At 41.4% G+C, this 18,938-nt stretch overlaps 1 protein-coding gene across 1 annotated transcript in view; it reads left to right on the forward strand.

Annotated features, from left to right (window-relative positions):
- Positions 1-18,938, forward strand: part of CCDC171 (coiled-coil domain containing 171) — a 215,457-nt gene that overhangs the window by 140,549 nt on the left and 55,970 nt on the right. The window contains exons 22-23 of the mRNA XM_015425408.1: positions 6,829-6,974; positions 9,956-10,010. Of these exons, the coding sequence (XP_015280894.1) occupies positions 6,829-6,974; positions 9,956-10,010 (201 nt within the window). The remainder of the gene's footprint in view (positions 1-6,828; positions 6,975-9,955; positions 10,011-18,938) is intronic.

Below are 18,938 nucleotides of genomic sequence, written 5' to 3' on the forward strand. Positions count from 1 at the left end.
GGCTAGCATACAGTAGTTATAGGCAATAGGCTGATGGGTCTATAGTTGGAAGGATCATCTGGCTTACCTTTCTTATAAAGTGGAACAATCAGTGCTGTCTCCCAACTTTTGGAGACACGATCTGTAACATCAACATAAGTAAAAAGGGGGAGCCAAGAAAGAGGCCCACCAGTCCTCATTTTCTTTCAAGAGCTCAGACGGTATGCCATCTATTCCAGGAGCTTTATTCCTTTTGAGGCGGTGTATGTGCGACTTAACTTCCTGCTCTGAAACTGGAGACCAACTCGGCAAAGTAGCTAGGGGAGTAATATTACAGGGCGTATAGCAGTCATCATAAAGACTTTGAAAATAAGTGATCCAGGAGTCTGGAGGCACTTGTGAATTCAAAGCTGCTTTTTACACTTTACCTGACACGATTCGCCAAAAAGTTGATGTAGTTTTCTCTTTAGTGGCTTGAATAAGACGTGCCCATTGCTCTCTAGAATACTCCATTTTGGCTTTACGAATCTGTGTTTTATAGAGTCTCTTTTGAGTGAGGAGATACTCATGGTTGTTCTTACGCTCATCAGGCCTTGAGTAGATATACCTACTATACGCTGTAACCAAAAGGGATTTAGCCTTGACACAAGATTTGGTAAACCAAGGTTTAGAAATCTTAGCATGTTTGAAATTTGGCTTTCTATGGCAGGGAAAAGGATGGGCAAACTGTGGCTAATCTGAGCCGCAGCAAAGTTGAGACGCTGCGGCGGGATCTCACGGATCCCCTGAGCCGCGGCGCCGTCGCTCCCCGGCACAATCAGATGCCGGGGAGAAAGCGACGGTGGGAAGGGGAGGCTGGCGAACTGCGCATGCTCACACATGCGCAGTTCGGCCATGAGCCGGGGATGTGCCGGCGCAAGGACGCGCTGGCGATCCCACGGCTGCACTTGCCGCTGCCCATTCGAAAGAACCACCCAGGTAGGTGGTTCTTTTTTGGTGCGCTGTATGGGTGGGATGGGATGGATCGGAGACGGTAGCACGACAGTAGCCAGATGTTGCTGTGGGATCGCGCCCGTTTGCTCCGGCCCTGATCCGTCCTTTTCCCGGCCCAAACAGCTTGTATGAACAGGACCTATGAGAACTTAACAGAGTGCTTCCAAGCTGCTGGATCACTTTGTCATACTCCAGCAAGGGGTCTTGCAAAAAGACCGGATTAGACAGAGACACACAAAAACGGGAAAGAAGCTCAGGTGACAATTGTTCCTTCAATCTAAGGCTTAGTTGGTTAGACCATTTAGGACAGCAGAACAGCATATCAGAGTTTCGAGGTTCAGCCACTAAAAATAGCGAAGAGTAAACTTTTATGAAATGTATTTCTGCCATAAGGGAAATAGGAAAATGGTCTGCTTCCAGGTATGGGATCACCCGAAACTTAAAAACCTTTTCCCCCTCCGCTGTTGTTTCTCCAAGCTAAAGAGCCCCAAGCGCTTTAACCTTTCTTCATAGGGAAAGTGTTCCAACCCTTTTATCATTCTAGTTGCCCTTCTCTGCACTTTTTCCAATACTATAATATGCTTTCTGAGGTGCCAGAACTGTACACAGTATTCCAAATGAGGTTGCACCATTGATTTATACAGAGACATTATGATATTGGCTGATCTGTTTTCGATATGCAGAGCCACTCTTGCACTTTCGGGGGGATTTAAACATCCCCCCGAATTTTTTTTTAACTTTTTGCATTTTTGTGCACACGTGGGGACTGGCCCACGTGTGCACAAACCTCCCCCTCCCCCCCACCTGCCCCCTCCGTGCTGATTTAGCGATCCGCACGGAGGGGGCAAGTTGGCTATTAGATATATAGATGATGAACGTGGAGCTAAATTTAGTACTGGAAATATACTTACTAAATATTATCCCAGATAACTTTAACCAAAATGATAAATATTTACTAACATACATCTGAACATCATCTAGAATCATGGTAGCAAGATATTGGAAGACGGAAAAGTTACCCTCTAAGATAGAAATAGCAAAGAAATAGCTGGATATAGCTGAATTAGACAAATTAACAATGCTGTTATGTGGAAAAGAAGAAACTAAATTTCAAAACAAATGGTTAAAAGTGTATAAGTGGTGGGAAATCTTTTTACTATGTACAAGACCTCCAAAAAATGAATATAATTGTATAGAAATGTTTGTGGCTGTATAATGTAAAACTACATAAATAAAGTATTTTTTAAAAAATATTTCACACACGCCCTCTTTATAGGGTTTTTTTTGCCCTTCTAGGAAGTCATTGCAAATAAAAGAACAAGGCTAGTTTCTCTACCAGAGAACCTCAAGACAGAGCTGAGCTGGTGGCGGGAACCAGCGAGGTTTCAGTGGGCTGTACCACTTTGGGAACCAAAGAGAGTGGTGATGAACACTGATGCCAGCCTATCGGGTTGGGGAGCGCATGTACAAAGAAGGATGACTCAGGGCAACTGGTCGCACAAGGACATAACCCTAACCCTAACCCATTTTGGTTACCTCATTCTGTCTCTTGGAAATGACATGTATGTGCACGACACACATCCGTGGGTCTGCCTTGTTTACTGGGTGTAAGATGTCAAATTATGTCATTCTGCACAAAAGCTTCCTTTTGCACCTTCTGCAAGAGAAACAGGATCATGGAATTGCATTGAGGGTTGCACAACTGAGTTCAAGGATATGTGTTCTTTTCTCTTAACAGACCAAACCTCAAAAGACAATTATGCTTTGTGCAGCAAATGCAAGTACTTTAATCCATAGTTCCCAAAGTTTATTATTACAGCCCATGGCCAGTATAGATCAAAACAAACTAGTTTACATAAAATACAGAAAGTGCACAGCCATTTGTATGGGAATATTATAGTAAAATGTACAGACTTGAGAAAGAAGTGTTTAAATGAAGAGAACTTATAATATTCTTGAGGGGGGAATGCAAAACCTAGGGGACAGTTATCACTCCTTTATGTAATCTTTGTGGAGAACTTTAATCAAGTTGTCCGTTGTACTCTGTGTTGGAATAGTCTTCTAGGGTTCCGTAGTGGGAACATGGCTTAGTTATGCGATTTTACTTTAGGTGAATAGAAATAACGGTGTTTGCAAATGACCATATGACGATTTTGATGTCTGAAGAATAAAAGATCTAAAGGTAAAAATAATTGGGGTCAGGTTATTAAAATGTGCTTTAGAGCTCTTTTCTGTTCAGAATAATGTACACTGGTAATATATGGGTTTGTGTGGTTTCTTTTTGTTATTGTTATGCTCCTCTCCTTATTCAGTTTTAGCTTTCTATAACCATTCAGACTTGGCCACTGCAACATTTTGAGATAAATGCGCTATATGAGGCTCTGAAATTTTCTTATTTTTGTAAATATTAAGACTCAGGGAGCAAAATAAAAGGGGCTATATTGTGGATTAAGTGAAATATCTCAAGGCTGCTCTTTTCTGATAACTGAACCTGAAGTGACCTTTCTCAGACACAATTACAGAGCTGTATGTTTTTCCTTTAATTTCATCAGGGGTTTAATTAGTATACAAATAAAACTTCTCTTATCTTCCTTTCTACCTAATTGGCTTGTCTTCGCTTATATATGAAGCATGTGAAAGTGGGCTGTAATTAGGGTGACCGTGTTAACCTCTTTTTTCTCAAACGTACTCCTGCCTCAAGGCCTCAAGGCCTAAAAAGAGTGCTTTTGGATTATTGCTTTGCAATCACAGTGGTTCTCCCATAGGCTTTCTCATGAGCAGAAGGGCTTTGGGTGCTGCCGGTTCCCACTGCTTAACGGGGATCTTCATTCTTCTCCCCTCTAAATGTTTATTGATTATCTCACTGTTCCACACTCAGCCTCCAACAACTTAATATCAGGTGACAGTCAGGAGAGTTCTCCAAGTAATTAGAGTTGAGCATTGGGGGAACAATTAGGACCAGAGTTATTAAACTTGATTTATCCTATTCTCTCCTGAACAGTTTCTTGGATATCAGAACATCACACTTTTACAATCTACCCTGGTTGAGAAATTAGTGGCTAACCTGCTGCTTATCATTGTTGCCTTGCTGCCTTGAGGCACACCCTCTTGGTTTCAGTCATTCAGCTGAAAATATTAGAGTCCATAAAGTTTATCAGGGGTTTTAATTAGATCAATCTGAAGAAATGGTAAGGGGAGGGGGGAGAGAAGAGCCTTAGCAGCTGAAAGTTTATTACTTTAAAGCATCCTGGGCTGTGGTTCAGACAATTTTAAAGGTTTATCTAACCCACAAAGACCAAGGGTTTTTTTAAAAAGTGTAGCGACAACTTTCTCTTGAATGTGTTCATTGAACCTAGATAATACATGAGGAAGGCCAAAACAAATGTTCAGTGTTTTGTTGTCTGCAAGTTATTCTCTACCTCTTTGACTTGCAGAGATTTCTTGTCATTGTTTTTTAGAAAAAAATCTAAAAACAAATCTTCAAAAATGCCAACTTTCCATTATTTCATCTGAGGCAAATGGGTTAGGTAATGGTGAAAATGGAGTGCATGGATAGAAAATGGGTGTTGTGTTGGCTCCTGAAGTGGACATCACAGCCATTTGGTGATACTGCCCTTTAAGCAAGGCTCAATTTTAGTGATTCACTAATACAGTGAAAAGAAGTATGTTAAGTAGGGGAGAACCAAACATCTTTAAGTAGGAAGAGCAAGAAATTGGAAAGGTGGAAGAAATTAAATAATTTAGCTGGACTTAATTTGGCTGGCGCACACATCTAGTGTTTATTGTAAGTGACATCAGGAAGGGTTCCCAACCCTGGCTGCTTTACTGGTGTTTTGTCCTAGCCAAGCAATGAAATGATTTATCTGCATATATTAATTCCTTGTGATTGTTTGTGAGCTACTTTTGTACACGTGCCACACTGTGATACTAACTGGAATTAAGTCCTCTTGATATCAGTGGGACTTGCTTTCTCATAACGGCTACAGTCAGAACATTTAAAGCATGCTTAAGATATATTGAAGTGAAAAGGCTTTAAGCATGTTCAACCTTCAGTGGATTGCAGTTGCCAGGCACTGACCAAATAAATACCTGAGACTTTCTGCATGTACATTAGTTGTACACTCCATTATTTGTATACTTACAGCTTAGTCAGAATATGGCATCTGGTCCTATTTCCATCTTGCCAGACCTTTTCAACATTTTTGGGGGTATGCCCCAAACTCCCTAACTAATCCCAGAAGTCCATATATAAAGATCTGTAAAGATTTTGCGTCAATCATCCTGTATACAGCTACTTCAGTGAAATGACATAGTCAAGAGTTTCAAAGCTAATTCTAGTGTCCAAGGTATGTTTTATAATTCTCATTTTCATGAATGCAAATATGGCGCCCTCCCAAATGCATGTCCATCTCTTTCAAAAACAAAGTGACAAATGACCCTCTGTTCTACAGGTGTTAATGTAATCTCAGGTTGTGTGGTATAAATCTCTAGGGCTTCTATTGCAATATTGAGTTTCCATTGACGTTGGCTAAGTGGTTGCTGAGCCTTTCCCAAATTCCTCTGGTGCTTGATGTTTTCAGTCATCAGATGGATGCTGTTAGAAATGTGTTCAGAGTGTTGTAGATATTTAAAATTCCTGGCTACATTGTGAAAGCTATAACTTCTTAATTTGTCAAAGTAGCATATAGGAATTTTGTTCTGGAACAGCCCAGTTTAAAGCCTTTTGCAATAAACATAGCGACCAAATGTAAACTCTTTTTAAAAGGCACACTTTTGGAATTAGTTTTTTTTTATGTAACAAAGTCTAAATACACACTAGCATAAACAAAAATGCAGAAACAGTATATTACCAAAAATCTAATATAGTGCTGGCACTCTGATGGTCTATAACAATTGTGAGCTCTTTCCCCAATGGGGAAGGGCAGCTGAAGAGGAGCAACTCAGACTGTGAAATAAAAATTGGTCTCAGCAAGTTGAATCCTTTGAAAATATTTCCTTACAAGAAAAAAGAAAGGAGTAGGCATTCATAGTTTCCATATAAGCCAGTGCTGTGTAGTGGTTAAAATGTTAAACTAGGATTTGGAAGACCCTGATTTGAATCTCAACTGCCGTGGAAGGTTGCTGGGTGATTTTGGGCCAGTCACACACTCTCAAACTAACCTACCTCACAGGTTGTGTTGAGAGGATAAAATGGAGGAGAGAAGAATGATGGAAGCTGTTTTGGGTCCCCATTGGGGAGAAAGGCGAAGTATAAATGAAGTCAGTAAAAAAATGTTGATCCTTTGAGAATTGTATATATTCTATCAATCTGAACTATTTTTTTAATTTGAAACATTTATGTTGAAGAGAAGCCGGGGAAACCTTCAAGAGACAGAAACCATGCAATGTAATTTGCATGCTAGCAATAATTGGCAGCATGGTGAATACCAATACTGGAAGAAGTATAGGGATGCTTCTCTTCTGTTTATATTTGTTTTACCTCTTTCCTTTCCGAGCCGTATTACTCAGTGTCTTTAACTACCTTTAGTGGTTTCATATACTATGGACTTTTCTTTCAAAATAATACTTTATTGAGCTATTTTTCACTATTAAAATGGATATTGTCATGAAATTGTAGAATAATTTTGACATGCAGCACTCGTAATATCTTTGACTATACTGGACTGAGGATGGGATTTTTGTTTGCTATATAATGCGCTGAATGTTTGAACAGGTAAATAGGAACTATTTTTATTAGAAAATAGCCTCAATCTATTTCACAGTCCGTCTGTATTCCTCTTTGTTTAATAGCCCATGGCATAAATTGAAGTTAATTATCGGAGCTGACAAGTAACTCTGTTTTCTGTCTGCTCTCAGAGTCTCTCCGAGGCAAAGATGGAGCTGAGAAGAAAAGATCAATCTCTGCGTCAGCTCAATAGACATCTTACCCAGCTGGAGCAGGACAAGCGTCGACTGGAAGAGAGCATCCACGATGCAGAGAGTGCCCTCCGCATGGCAGCAAAGTGAGCACTGGGGCCTTGGGGAGATCACTTGAAACAGACAAAAGATCAATTCTTACTTTCATGCAAAGGGTTTTAGGCCTGGATAATGCAGCCCTGGAAAACAAAAGTACAGCTGCCTTTCTTTGAAATTTACTGCAAGATCCTCTTGAAGAAAGAAAACTTAGTTCAACATACTAATGGCCCATTTCAGTCATTTAGGGATGGGCTTGTTGTGGCACAAACATATATTCCTATTGCACAATGATTGAGCCACCATTCCCGTCCCCTCCCCCAACTTGTAGTGGTGCAGCTGTCCTAACAAAAGAGCAAAGAGTTCGATAGAAAGCAGACGTTGGACCAGAGAGAGCATATGACAGTTGGTGTACCAGATCTGCAGGAGCCAGGAAGCGAAATGTACATAGCATTTGCACCTGTAAGTCACAACAGTGATGCACAAGCATGGTCACCCATGGAACCAGTACTCAGGATTTGGTAAGGAGTACCAATAAAAAACACCACATTTTTTCACAGCAGCAAGAGGTTTCTGATGTCCCTTTGCTTGGTGTATGCACAAACACACACTCAAAACATCCCTCTCACACAAACCTTGGTGGCAAAATAAAAATCACTTCTGCCCTGCTGCAGAATAGAGTGTATACACAGGAGACATGTTCACAACACCTTTCACACAGAGGGAAGCAAACACCTTCACCTGCTTTTGTTCAGATGGAACTGCTTATGCTCTTCTCCTCAAGGTGTAGCACTCACTCTAATGTGTGACATTATGACTCAATGCACACAGGACAGGAAGGCAGAAAGAGATTTTTAGGATATAGTACAAAGTGGGGTGATTCACCCATGAGCAGGAGCATAACATGGTAGTGGAGTGCAAGATGTTGTACTGATATCTGCCATCTTAGGGAGTTTGGCAATATATAGTGATATACCATGTGTTCATCTTAAGTTCTTTTGAACACACTTTGAGGCCAAGGCTGAAGATACGGAGTGGGGGGGGATCAAAATGGGGGTCTAGCCCATCATCATGATGTGGCTTATTTATGACAGTTCTGAAATAAACTAGAAATGTTTCTTTTATCAGACAATGAAGTATATATCCATATAGCTGAAACAGCATCAAGGAGGGGTTCTATATTGCAAGTTTGTACTGGTTCCAGCCAGTGTTCCCTCTAAGCTGAGTTAGTGTGAGCTAGCTCATCATTTTTTAGCCTCCGGCTCACACAATTTTGACTCAGCTCAGGAAGGATGGCTCCAGAGCAAACTAATGTAGGCAGTAGCCAAATTGCTCGCTCACAACTTTAACGCCAGTAGCTCGCAAGGTAGAATTTTTGCTCACAGGACTCCACAGCTTAGAGGGAACATTGCAAAACTATAATCTGGCACTGTGTGACTATGTACAGCAATTTTATTGGAATTCTGAATATGTCTCTACCTGTCTTCTCCTCTCTTCGTTTACCTTTTCATATCCGAAAGCTCCTTTTGGGAAGATATTTTCGATCAGTGCACATTTTAGTAAGGGAACAGATTCCCCCCTGCGCCTGCCTTGGTAGGGAGAAGATTGTGTCCCTTTCCTAGAAGTGATGAGGGGCAACAGGACCTGGATATTTTCCTTCAAGTGGACATTCTACCCTTGCCTCTGCTGGTATCTCTTGTGAGGAAGGCTCCCTAGCTTTTGCTCATGTTCCCTCTGTGTTCCTTTCCCATTTATTGAGGGTTGCTGTCACGTGAGCAAATGGCTCAAAGAGCCATTCTAAAAGGAGTGGCTTCCCTGGTAACATTGATGGGCAGCTTGAGCGGAGCGCTACATTTGGTTTTCAACACACTGCTTTCTCCCTGACCCGACCCAGAGCCACGTTTCCTCCGTTTATGCAGCAGTCTTGGAAACTGGCTAAGCAGGTATGCAGAATGAAAGTGGAGGGTATCACTTGGAAGATTAGGAACTCCCTGCTTGCTCCACCTCCCCCGTGCAGTGGAGATGTAGCAGCTCAGGCCTGTGTTTGCTGCCTCACAACTGTATGAGTGAGGAGGAGGAGGGGCCAGCTCTTGAGTCAAGCCATCCAGGCACTTGGTTGGGATGGCAAAATGAGGAAGATATTGACCTGCTGCAGGGGCTCACCTTACTCCTGGCCATTGGCAGCATAGCATGCAACAACAAACATCGCCTCCTGAACCTGTGCCACCACTGGCTGGGTTTGAGCCAAGTCCCAGCAGCATTGCCGTAGGGCTCGCTTGGCCCCAGCTGGTTATATCATGGGAGGAGGTGATAGGTGAACTGTGCTTGGACTGACACAGTGCCTGGCTAGTTCAGAGGACCATCCCCTTCCTGGAGAAGATGGAGCATGCCCCCATGACTGCCACATGGCTGTCTTACTCCCTCTGAGCTTTCCTTGCTGACCTATTTCTTTTGCCAGTTTGGCATTTTTGTGTGCATAGGGTATTTATTCATGGAACAATGTCAGTCTTACATTATCTGCTTCTAACATTTTTGATTTCTGTAGGTGTCTGATCAAAAGACTCCTCAGCCACATGCAAAGTATTCTGAATGTTTTAATGTGTTTTAAATTTTATTGTATTTATCAAAATGTTGTGACCCGCCCTGAGCCCGCCCTGAGCCCATTTACGGGATGGGCGGGATATAAATGCAAAATATAAATAAAATAAATAAATAAATGTGGGCATGGCATTTCATTAACAAGTACCATGACAGCTTGATACCTATGCCACATTGTCCAGCATGGCATCCTAGGTGGACCTGATATCCACCATCATTAATCAGCTATTTACACCATATGCTTGACCTTCAGTCAGCTCAAGAAGAGGGGGAAAAGCTGCTTATGGCAGTCTCATTATAGTTATCTAAGCTATCCGTTTTATGTTTGCACTGAAGTGATTCAAAGATAACAACTCTTGGGGCATTTGGTAATGCTCATTCTCGTAATTTATGTGATGATTGTAAGCATACCTTCTCCCCTCCTTTTCAACAGAGAAAAAGACTCAATTGCTACTTATATGAGATCAGTGGAAAGCACTCTTCAGAATGTAAGTAACATGCTCAGTTCTCCCTTCCCCATCGTATCTGTATCTCAGGAATTGCATTTTGGAATATTCCCCCTCCCCCCAAGAATGTGGTTAGAAGCGAACAAGAGTGGCTTATAGTTAAAGCGGGAGACCCTGATTCACTTCCCCTCCTTGCCATGGAAGCTGGCTTTGTGACCTTGGGCCAGTCACGTACTCTCAGACAAACCTACTTCACAGGGTTGTTGTGACAATTAAGTGGAGGAGAGGAGAACAATGTAAGCTGCTTTTGGGTCCTCACTGGGGAGAAAGCTGGGATATAAGCAAAGTGTTGTATTGTCTTATCCATAATGGGTTGGATTTAAAGGCATTGTTCAACTGGTGGGATGGCAGTTCCACCTGTACAGTGGCACTTCTATTGATCTGGGAGGGGAGATGCTTGTTTTCCAATTCCTCCATATCTCTACAGACCCCCGCTGCTCTCCCTTAAAATCCCAAGGAGAGTAGAACTTCAGGGGGGTTAGTGGGCTGCAGCATACGAAGGGGAGACAGAGACGTTACATGTTACTGGCTTTATTCTGCTGCCTGTGCTTTAGACCTAGTCTGATTTTAGTAGGCTATCAAAATACTGTAATTTTTTATTTCTGAAATTCTATGATTGGAAGTCACTAAAATATCTGAATATGAAAAGATGTCACCTTGAGTTGTGCTTTTGCTAAGGTTTTGTTGTTGTTGTTGTTTTTTTTGTTAAATGATTTTTTTGCTTTCCAGCTTGCAGTCCAGGTCGTCTGATAACAAGGTCATACATATTAAGAGATAAAAATAGGTGTGTTCACAAATCTCAGAGGAATGGTTCACATACATGAAGCAGTTGCTTATTTTCTCACTTGTCTTTTTGTTAACCAGACAGCCTGTCTCAAGTGAATCTCACTTTGGGGGGTTTTCCAATCACATGAGACTAAAATCCCTTGAACCCGCCTCCTCCCAAACCATGTGAGGAAACCGTCGATATATCAAAGTTCCCAAACCAGAGCTGCTGACTTCTGCTCCTTTTGTCACTGTGTCATTCTCAGAACTGAGCCTGGGGGTCAAAACTTGGACCATGGGAGGGCAGTTCATTAGAGGGGAAGCTACACTTTGGGCTATGGTTAATGTGTGTACTTGCCTGTACTGAAAACAATACAACCAGATCAGAAGCTTGCTGTGAGCTTTTCTGCAGATCAGATGAATTGTCTTCTTTGTCGTTGCTTCCGGTTTCCTTGTGTCTGTGTATGTATAAAGTATTGTTGCTCATACTTTTTCTTGTGCTTGGTGGGTAGTATTTTAAATAACTTATCAGAGCACACAGAACCTAGGATGTGGATTCTTGTATGAAATAGATAAAAATAAATATTATATTTGGTAGTTGCTTTCTTGTGAGCAGTCTGGAAAATCAGGCCAGAAAGGTAACTGCTAGTCTAAAATATTAATGCAGACGATGCTTTTGGCTTTTTTTATAACAGTGGGAGAGCAATGCCACAATAATGTAGAAAGACAAGAGAGTTTACTCTTAAGACCTTCCATTGTAGGAACAGGCCTATGTTGGCTGTAAGAGATTATACATAAGGCTAATTTAACAGCAGTAACAACATACGGACAGGGAAGAGTACTGGTAAAATCAAGATTATAAGTAGGGTGTTTAATTCCTATGTGCAGTGCTAAGCGCTAAAGTAAATTGTGTATATATCAATTTTATAACCCAGAGATGTTGCTGATATCCCCCAAAGTGAGTACAAATTCTTTTTCTTAAACTTGGGCAACTTGGACTGCAATCTACAAACTCTTGCTACTGATATACTTGCACATCAGCCATCTATTAGCATCTACTGATGAGCTACCCAACTTGACCTCTCTATTACCCTGTGTAGTGTGGTCATCTTTATTTGTACCCCTCAGCAGTGAGGATGGGGTAAGATGTTTGCAATGAGTTCTTTGTGTTTTGTGGTGTACTTCAAACAGGAAAATGTCTTGAACTCTGTTCCCTCTCCTTTCCCTCAGCTTCAAATCCAATTCTTTTAAATGTTTCCCTCTATTGTCTTTAATTTCATCTTATTGCTGACTTATAACTGTCCAGCCCACCAGTTAAGAATCTCCCCAAACCCTGTGCTCTGTATCCCCCCACCTGCAGACATCAGGCAAGTCACAGGACCAGTTACAGGATTTTTTCATTGGTGGTTCCTTGCCTTTGGAATGTCCTCTCCATTGAAGCTCACCTGGCAATCCTCCCTTACTCTCTTTTTGGTGGCAGGCCAGTCTATTTCTCCTTACCCAGGATTTTAACTAAGGAGTTTTAGCTGTTTTATGATCTGCTTCTGTTATGAGGTTTGATTTGCGGACCTGTTTTAAAGTGCTCAGTGGTCGTTTAATGTCTCTATTTTGTTTTTAATGGCTGAGTTTTTGGTGGTGGTTATTTCTTATTTGTTTTTAATGATTTTCTTGGTATTAGTTTGCTTTATTACGAACTGCCTCAAGCAGGCCTCTGGAGAGGAGGCCTATAATTTTTCTAATAGTTTTTGGTTTTGACCTGGAAATGTAACACTTTGGGTAGAGGTTCTCAGAACTGCAATTATCGTTGGCTTTTGCTTACCACTATCTGGCTAATAGGGTTGGCTGCTTGGGGACCTATAGGGCTACGTTGTCCAGTTCACTATGTTTTGAACCCGTTGCCTGCAGGTTACACTTTATATTCATCACATGAAAAGCAAGCTCCAACTGCTGAGGAATCTGTTGGGAGGGTCCTTTCAGTTGATAAACTAGGAAAGCTGGAGGTGTTTGCCTCAAACCACCCCCATTGAGAGGGCAGGGGGCATTGCTGTCCATGAGCTTTTATCTCTAGCTATCTCACACAGCTACTCTCCCTTGCTTCTCAGCTGCTTTGGGAGATGAGCTGTCAGTTGCCTTTTGAGTTCTCCACAGTCAGAGCCTGGTTCCTTTTCACACGGCAGTGGTAATGTGTAGCCATGCCTTTGGCAAACTTGACAGTAGGGTAGCATGTCATCCCATCTTGGGCTTGTTTTCTTTCTTTTTAAGGAAAATATATATCTTTTTCTTTTAGCTTAATATTGGTCTGCGGCTTTCACAAATACTTATTTAGTATTTATATAAGAAAGTGGATACTTTTAGTAACTTGCAATTCTATCAAGTGCCGCTGAAACAAGAAGAATCTCTGGCACACAGACCTTGATCAATGGCACGTAATTGCGCATGCAGCTCCCCTAGAAAATGTGGAGGAAGAACAGGGACATCTTCACTTCCTTGTGCAGTGTTCTGAGGGACAATTTGAGCCTCATTGGCTCCCTAAGAAGCAGTAAAAATGTACATATTTACAACATTTTTAAAAATTCAATTCCAAAGTTGTTTGTGAATTTATGTTATTTATCTTTCTCACTAAGGCTTGAGATGGATTACACAGTGTAAGTCAATGCAATCAAGGGGATATGACATAGTGTGGAAGGAGCAGGGTAATACATACAGTCTTTCACACACACACACCCCAGTATTCTAGGTTGAGCTTTGGGACTTGTAGAATTCCCAGAAAAAATGAGGGCTTTGAAGTTCAGCTAGTCCTGTCCCTACACTGTCAGGAGTCTCAGGTCCTTCACTATTGTTTTCAACTTTGGCTGATACATTTCTAAAGAGATTAACATCATGCTATTTCTTTTCTGCCTTCTTTGATCATATGTACCACAGTTTCTGCTAACTGGACACAGTAAAATGGTCACCAGCACTAAGAGTGTTCAGTTTATTGCAGTAAAAAAAAAATCCAAAAGAATAATCCATTTTGTCTGTTTTACTCATTCAGATATTTCTAAGAACATATTTGCTCATGACCTACAGCCTCATCCCCTTTAGTCCCAAACTGTTTCCTTTAACTTAACCTGGTCAGTAGGCAACTTTTGATGTACAGCTTCCTAAGGAAGCATTTTCTAGATCGCACTTTGGCAGCTACTGTGTTTTCTGTCTTTTCCTTCGCAGTATATGAGTGACAGAATTTTGGATTTAAGATATTCATTCTTCATTGTTCTTTTTTGCATTGGGGAAGGAGAATCAAACAGCCCAACCTTGTGTGGGTTTACTTAAGAACAATGTTCCATTGAAATTTATGAGACTTTGCTCCAACTAAGTTGTTTATAGGTTGGGGGATGGAGTGAAATCGTCAGAATTTGTTTACTAGTAATCAGTATGGGCCTGGTTTTTATTGCCACATCTTACTGGTTCTAAGGTCTGTAGTAAATGGAGGTTTCCCTCCAATTCTTGGTGCATGCATAATTTAAAATAACTTTTACAAATACATCTCATCTTCTGTTTTGTTTGAGGATTGTATCTCACATTGCATCTGTTGGGGATGGGAAGGAATGGTGACAAGCATGTAAAATATATTACGGAGATGTCTGTGTTGATCTTCTGATACTTACATGTTGGGAACCAGCTTCCTCATGCATGTGTTGGGAGAGAAACAGACACACATGCAGCCATTCTGAAATTTCATTTGACATGTTTTGTGTTTCCTCAGTGAAGGGGCTACAGCCTATATTTGGAAAAATGATCTGAGGACTCCTCTAGTGGGCTGAGTACACGTGGGGAAAAATGCTACAAGGCCTGCCATGTAATCTGAGTCTAGACGGGGTTAACTAATGAAACAGAATTCTTCAGGTACAGTTAGGTACCATTAGCCAACCGTGATGGAGCTGACTTAATAAAAGGAGAATTGTGCTTTCTGTCTTCAGACACCATCGGCCACCCCTGCAGTGATTAGTAAAGCACAGACATTCCTCCTGCTTTCACTTCATGGCTCAGTAATTATTTACATAGATATTTATACTTCACATTTCTTCCCAGTGGGGACCCAAAGCAGTCTGCACCATTCTCCTCTCGGTTTTATCCTCCACACCCTTGTGGTGTAGATTAGGCAGAGAGAGAGCAAGTGACTGACCCAAGGTTACGCAGTGAGCATCTATGGTAGAGTGAATATTTGAACCTAGGTCTCCCAGAAACTAATCCAACACTCTAAGCATTATACCATGCTGGCTCAATCAATGCAAGTGCCACAGGCAGTTTGGAGAACAGCATGGATATTCCCTAGCAAATGACAGTATTTTCCTGAACTTTTAAAACTTCTTACATGTACTTTTTGGAACCCACTTGCAAACTACATGCTACTTAACTCCGCCCCAACATAAAATGCAAATCTCTCAAATTAACACAAAAGAAAAATATATTTTATTTTTAATGTTTCTGTATTAATAAGTATATATACCATAATTAAGGAACAAGCTGTATTTCATAGCCCTTTGGTACATTGCTATCAGGTCTCCCTTAAGTGCCTCCTCCCAGCTCACTCTGTTCCACCTACTCCCTCGCAGCCTCATGACCTTTTAAATAGCTTGTCTGGGTATCCTGATTCCCCACCATAACACTTTGTATACATTCTTATGATAAACAGTATCCTCCCTTAGCTCTGTGCTAGTTCTCTGTGGAAGTCAGTGTGAAATTAAGATCCCTCCGTTCATGTATTCACATGGTAGAAAGTTACAACTCTTTTCTTCTGAGTTGGAAATATAGTACACAGGGCTTGTATGCACTGGCAGGACAGTGACAGGAATCCAAGGCTGCTATTGTGTGTGCTGTGCCTCTTCTTGGCTTTTGTCTATCAATCTGGCACCTGCCACAAGTGAAACAGACCGGTAGACACATATAAAAGAAGTCAACAGGAAAAGAACAAAGATTTTTTTAAACGTTTCTTTAAAGCACCTATTTTTGTTTTTAAAGTCACATAAATCATGACTCATGCCATTTTTATATTGATGTTAAGGTTTTGGAGATGTGTGTCTTTCTTTCTGAAAGAGACCTGGTGCATGTAAAATTGAAATAAAATTTACATTTTGCTTCATTATCCATTCAAAGTGATCCTTCCCACATTTCATGCTGCTGTTTTGCAAATATGTTAAATATAATTTGTGTTTTGTCCCCTCATTAACCTGAATTTCTTGATCCATATTCCCAAAGATCAATTGTGCAGGACATACAGGTGTTAGCACAGCTGGCTTGCTGATGACATCTCTGTCCATATCGCTGTCTAGTGTGTCATCATTCATAGTGTTCGTTGTCATTCTGACCTAGCCAAGCTAAAAATGGTACTCCAGTTCAAGAGGGATTTAAAAAACCTTGACAAACTAAAGATAAGACATTGCAGAATGTCTTATCCATGTGTTTAACTGTTTTCAGCTTAGATGTATCGAAGTAACTAATTCTAGAGCCCAACGATCTTCATTCTTTGCAAAGTTTGAAGGCTTGTTGGGGGGGGGGGGGTTGGTTGGTATGTCCATGTGTATACTTTGCCTTAAATAAGGAAACATCCTTGTCTGGAGTACTGTGAAATTAGTGTGTTAGCTGTTATTTTCTCCAGACATGGGTTCACTTCCAGCCCAAGGTCAATAAAATCAGTTCATAAGGGATGTATTACTGTGCGCATCACACAAATACAGACTAGCTTTGTCATAGTGGCTGGGTGTTTGCTTTAAAGGCCTAGATCAAATTTAATCTTTCATTCAACTAAGCTTTGCTTTGAGGGATTTTAAGTGTGTGCATGCACATGCTTTTTAAGTGCTGTGATATTTTCCAGAAAATTATATTTTTAAAAAAGAAGAAACCATGTTTTTTTCTTTCTTTCTTTCTGGTTGAATATTTTTTAGGAGGAGAAAGAAGAACAAGGTGCAAGGGAGAGCAGTTTATTTGACCTTTTAGATCCCAAGGCGTTTCACAATAAGCTTTGTCAGGGGATCTAAAACAAAGTTAAAATAGATAACACTTACAGCAATGCACGTTAGTACCAATATTACATCATTTAGAATAAACATACAAAGTAATAATTAAAAACATTCTATTTTTTAAAAAATAAACATTGATTTAAGACACAATCTTATGGTATAGGGAACCTAACATATTCTCTAGTGTGATACAAAAAAATTGGAGAGTTTATAACCCAAAGCTTTTATAATATGAACTGAAAAAGATAAAGCAACTCAAAGTAAACATTAATACAGGGTCCATATCAGAAAAGTAGACAGTGTGGCATACCTTAAGCATAAACTTTAAAAGCTGGTGGACAGCTCCTTGGTGGATGGTTGGATCCAAGGAAATCCTCCAACAGAAGAACAGAAGCTGAAGGAAGGATCCTTAGGCTGGAGGAAGGCTTCAAAGTTTGCTCAGTGGAATGGTAGGATAAGGGTAGGATCAGCCCTAATGATTATTGAGCTATATATGGCATATGAGAATATATGCAAGGTAAGAATTAAGATATATGGTTAACTTTGTTCCTGCTATTCTTAACCAGGACACAATTTAGAATGGACTGTGATTGAAAATTTACGGGTTGTTTTTCCCCCAGTTGTGAAAGTCTAGAGGGTACTGAATTACTAGACCTAGACTCAGATTCTTAGGAACAGGTTTACTGGGTGGCCTTAGCCATCACAATAGTTGCAGATCTGTGGAATAAGGTAACAATGACATGCTTCCAGTGTTTGTGACAAATTGGCGGGGGGGGCAAGGACTGTGGTTTAGTAGTGTGATATGCCAAAACAATAGCAATGATACATGCGACTTTTTCCAAAAGTTTTTGGAAGTGTTCACACTGACTACTTAAACTGATTTTTAAGTGGCTATCGTCTGCAGGTGAATTTGGTGTAGCTGAGGAATTTTAATCATTAGTGCTCTGGGACAGGCACTTACAACAGTTGTGTCATATTGAAGAAGCAAACTGAATGCTCAGTAATCCTCTGGGTACCATTTTGGGCATTTTAAAAACAATTCTTATGCAACTCTTATGCATTCCCCTTGGTTTGAAGAACTGTCAGCTGTAAAGGGGCTGGATCCATTCTACCGATCCACGAAGGGCCAGCCTTGGCTACTAGATATAAAGGGATGTTACAGTTTCTCCCCAGGAGTAGAATACAGGGATAACTGTCTAGAATGTTGATTGATATTAGTGGCCTGAAATTAGTAATGTACCTTATCCAATGATGTTACTATTCTATGCAAGGCAGTTCTTTGTTATGAACAAATGAATTTCGTTAGAGTTTGGTGGACAGCATGAGTTAGAGATTTGGGACCATTTCATACATCTAAAAGGGAGAGTATTTAGCCAGGGCCGGCTTCAGGGTTTTTTGTACTCTAGGCGAGACCACCTTCTGGCGCCCCCCCCCCCGCGCCAGAGACTTGTAGAGGAAGAGTCAAACTTTGGGGACTCACCCATGCACCAGAGGGCCAAGGCAGCAGGAGGCAAGAAGCCTGGGTGAGCTGGGCTCCTTCATGCCTGGCAGAAGATGAGGTGCAGAGGCGAGAGGTGGGCAAGCAGAAGAGGCACTCAGCCAGCCGCACAAGCTGCGTGCAAAGAAACTCCCGCCGCCCCAAGCTTCAGGGCTGCCTTGTTAAAGGAGTGGTAGGCCAGACTCGCAAATTAGAAAAAGCAAGCTCAGGGTTCGTGGGTCGCATTTTGGGCTGTGGAAGAGGAGCCGGCTCTATTCCTGGAGTTCTCCCGAGTTCCTGTGCTTTTGGTTTTGTTTTTTGCCAATCTGCCTCCCAAGACTGCTCCAGGTGCTCCAGCCTGAGAGCTGCTGGGGCTTCCTGCAGTTTGGCCCCATTATATCCTAAGGGCCATTGAAGTCAATGGCGAAAACATAGGGTATATTCTGGGGGCTGGAGGGGAGGGGGTTTGAGGGAGAGGCTCCAAAATCGCAGGGTAGCTGCTGGCACCTCTCCCCAAGATACCCGCCATGTTTCAGGAACATTGAACCAGGGGGTCCAATTCTACAGGCCCCCAAACAGGTTGCCCCCATCCCCTCCATTGTTCTCTATGGTGGGAAAAAAGTTACTTTTTCCCACCATAGAGAACAATGGAGGGGATAGGGGCAACCT

This window comes from Gekko japonicus, unplaced genomic scaffold (genome assembly GCF_001447785.1).
Source record: "Gekko japonicus isolate JY-2015 unplaced genomic scaffold, Gekko_japonicus_V1.1 scaffold191, whole genome shotgun sequence".
NCBI lineage: Eukaryota > Metazoa > Chordata > Lepidosauria > Squamata > Gekkonidae > Gekko > Gekko japonicus.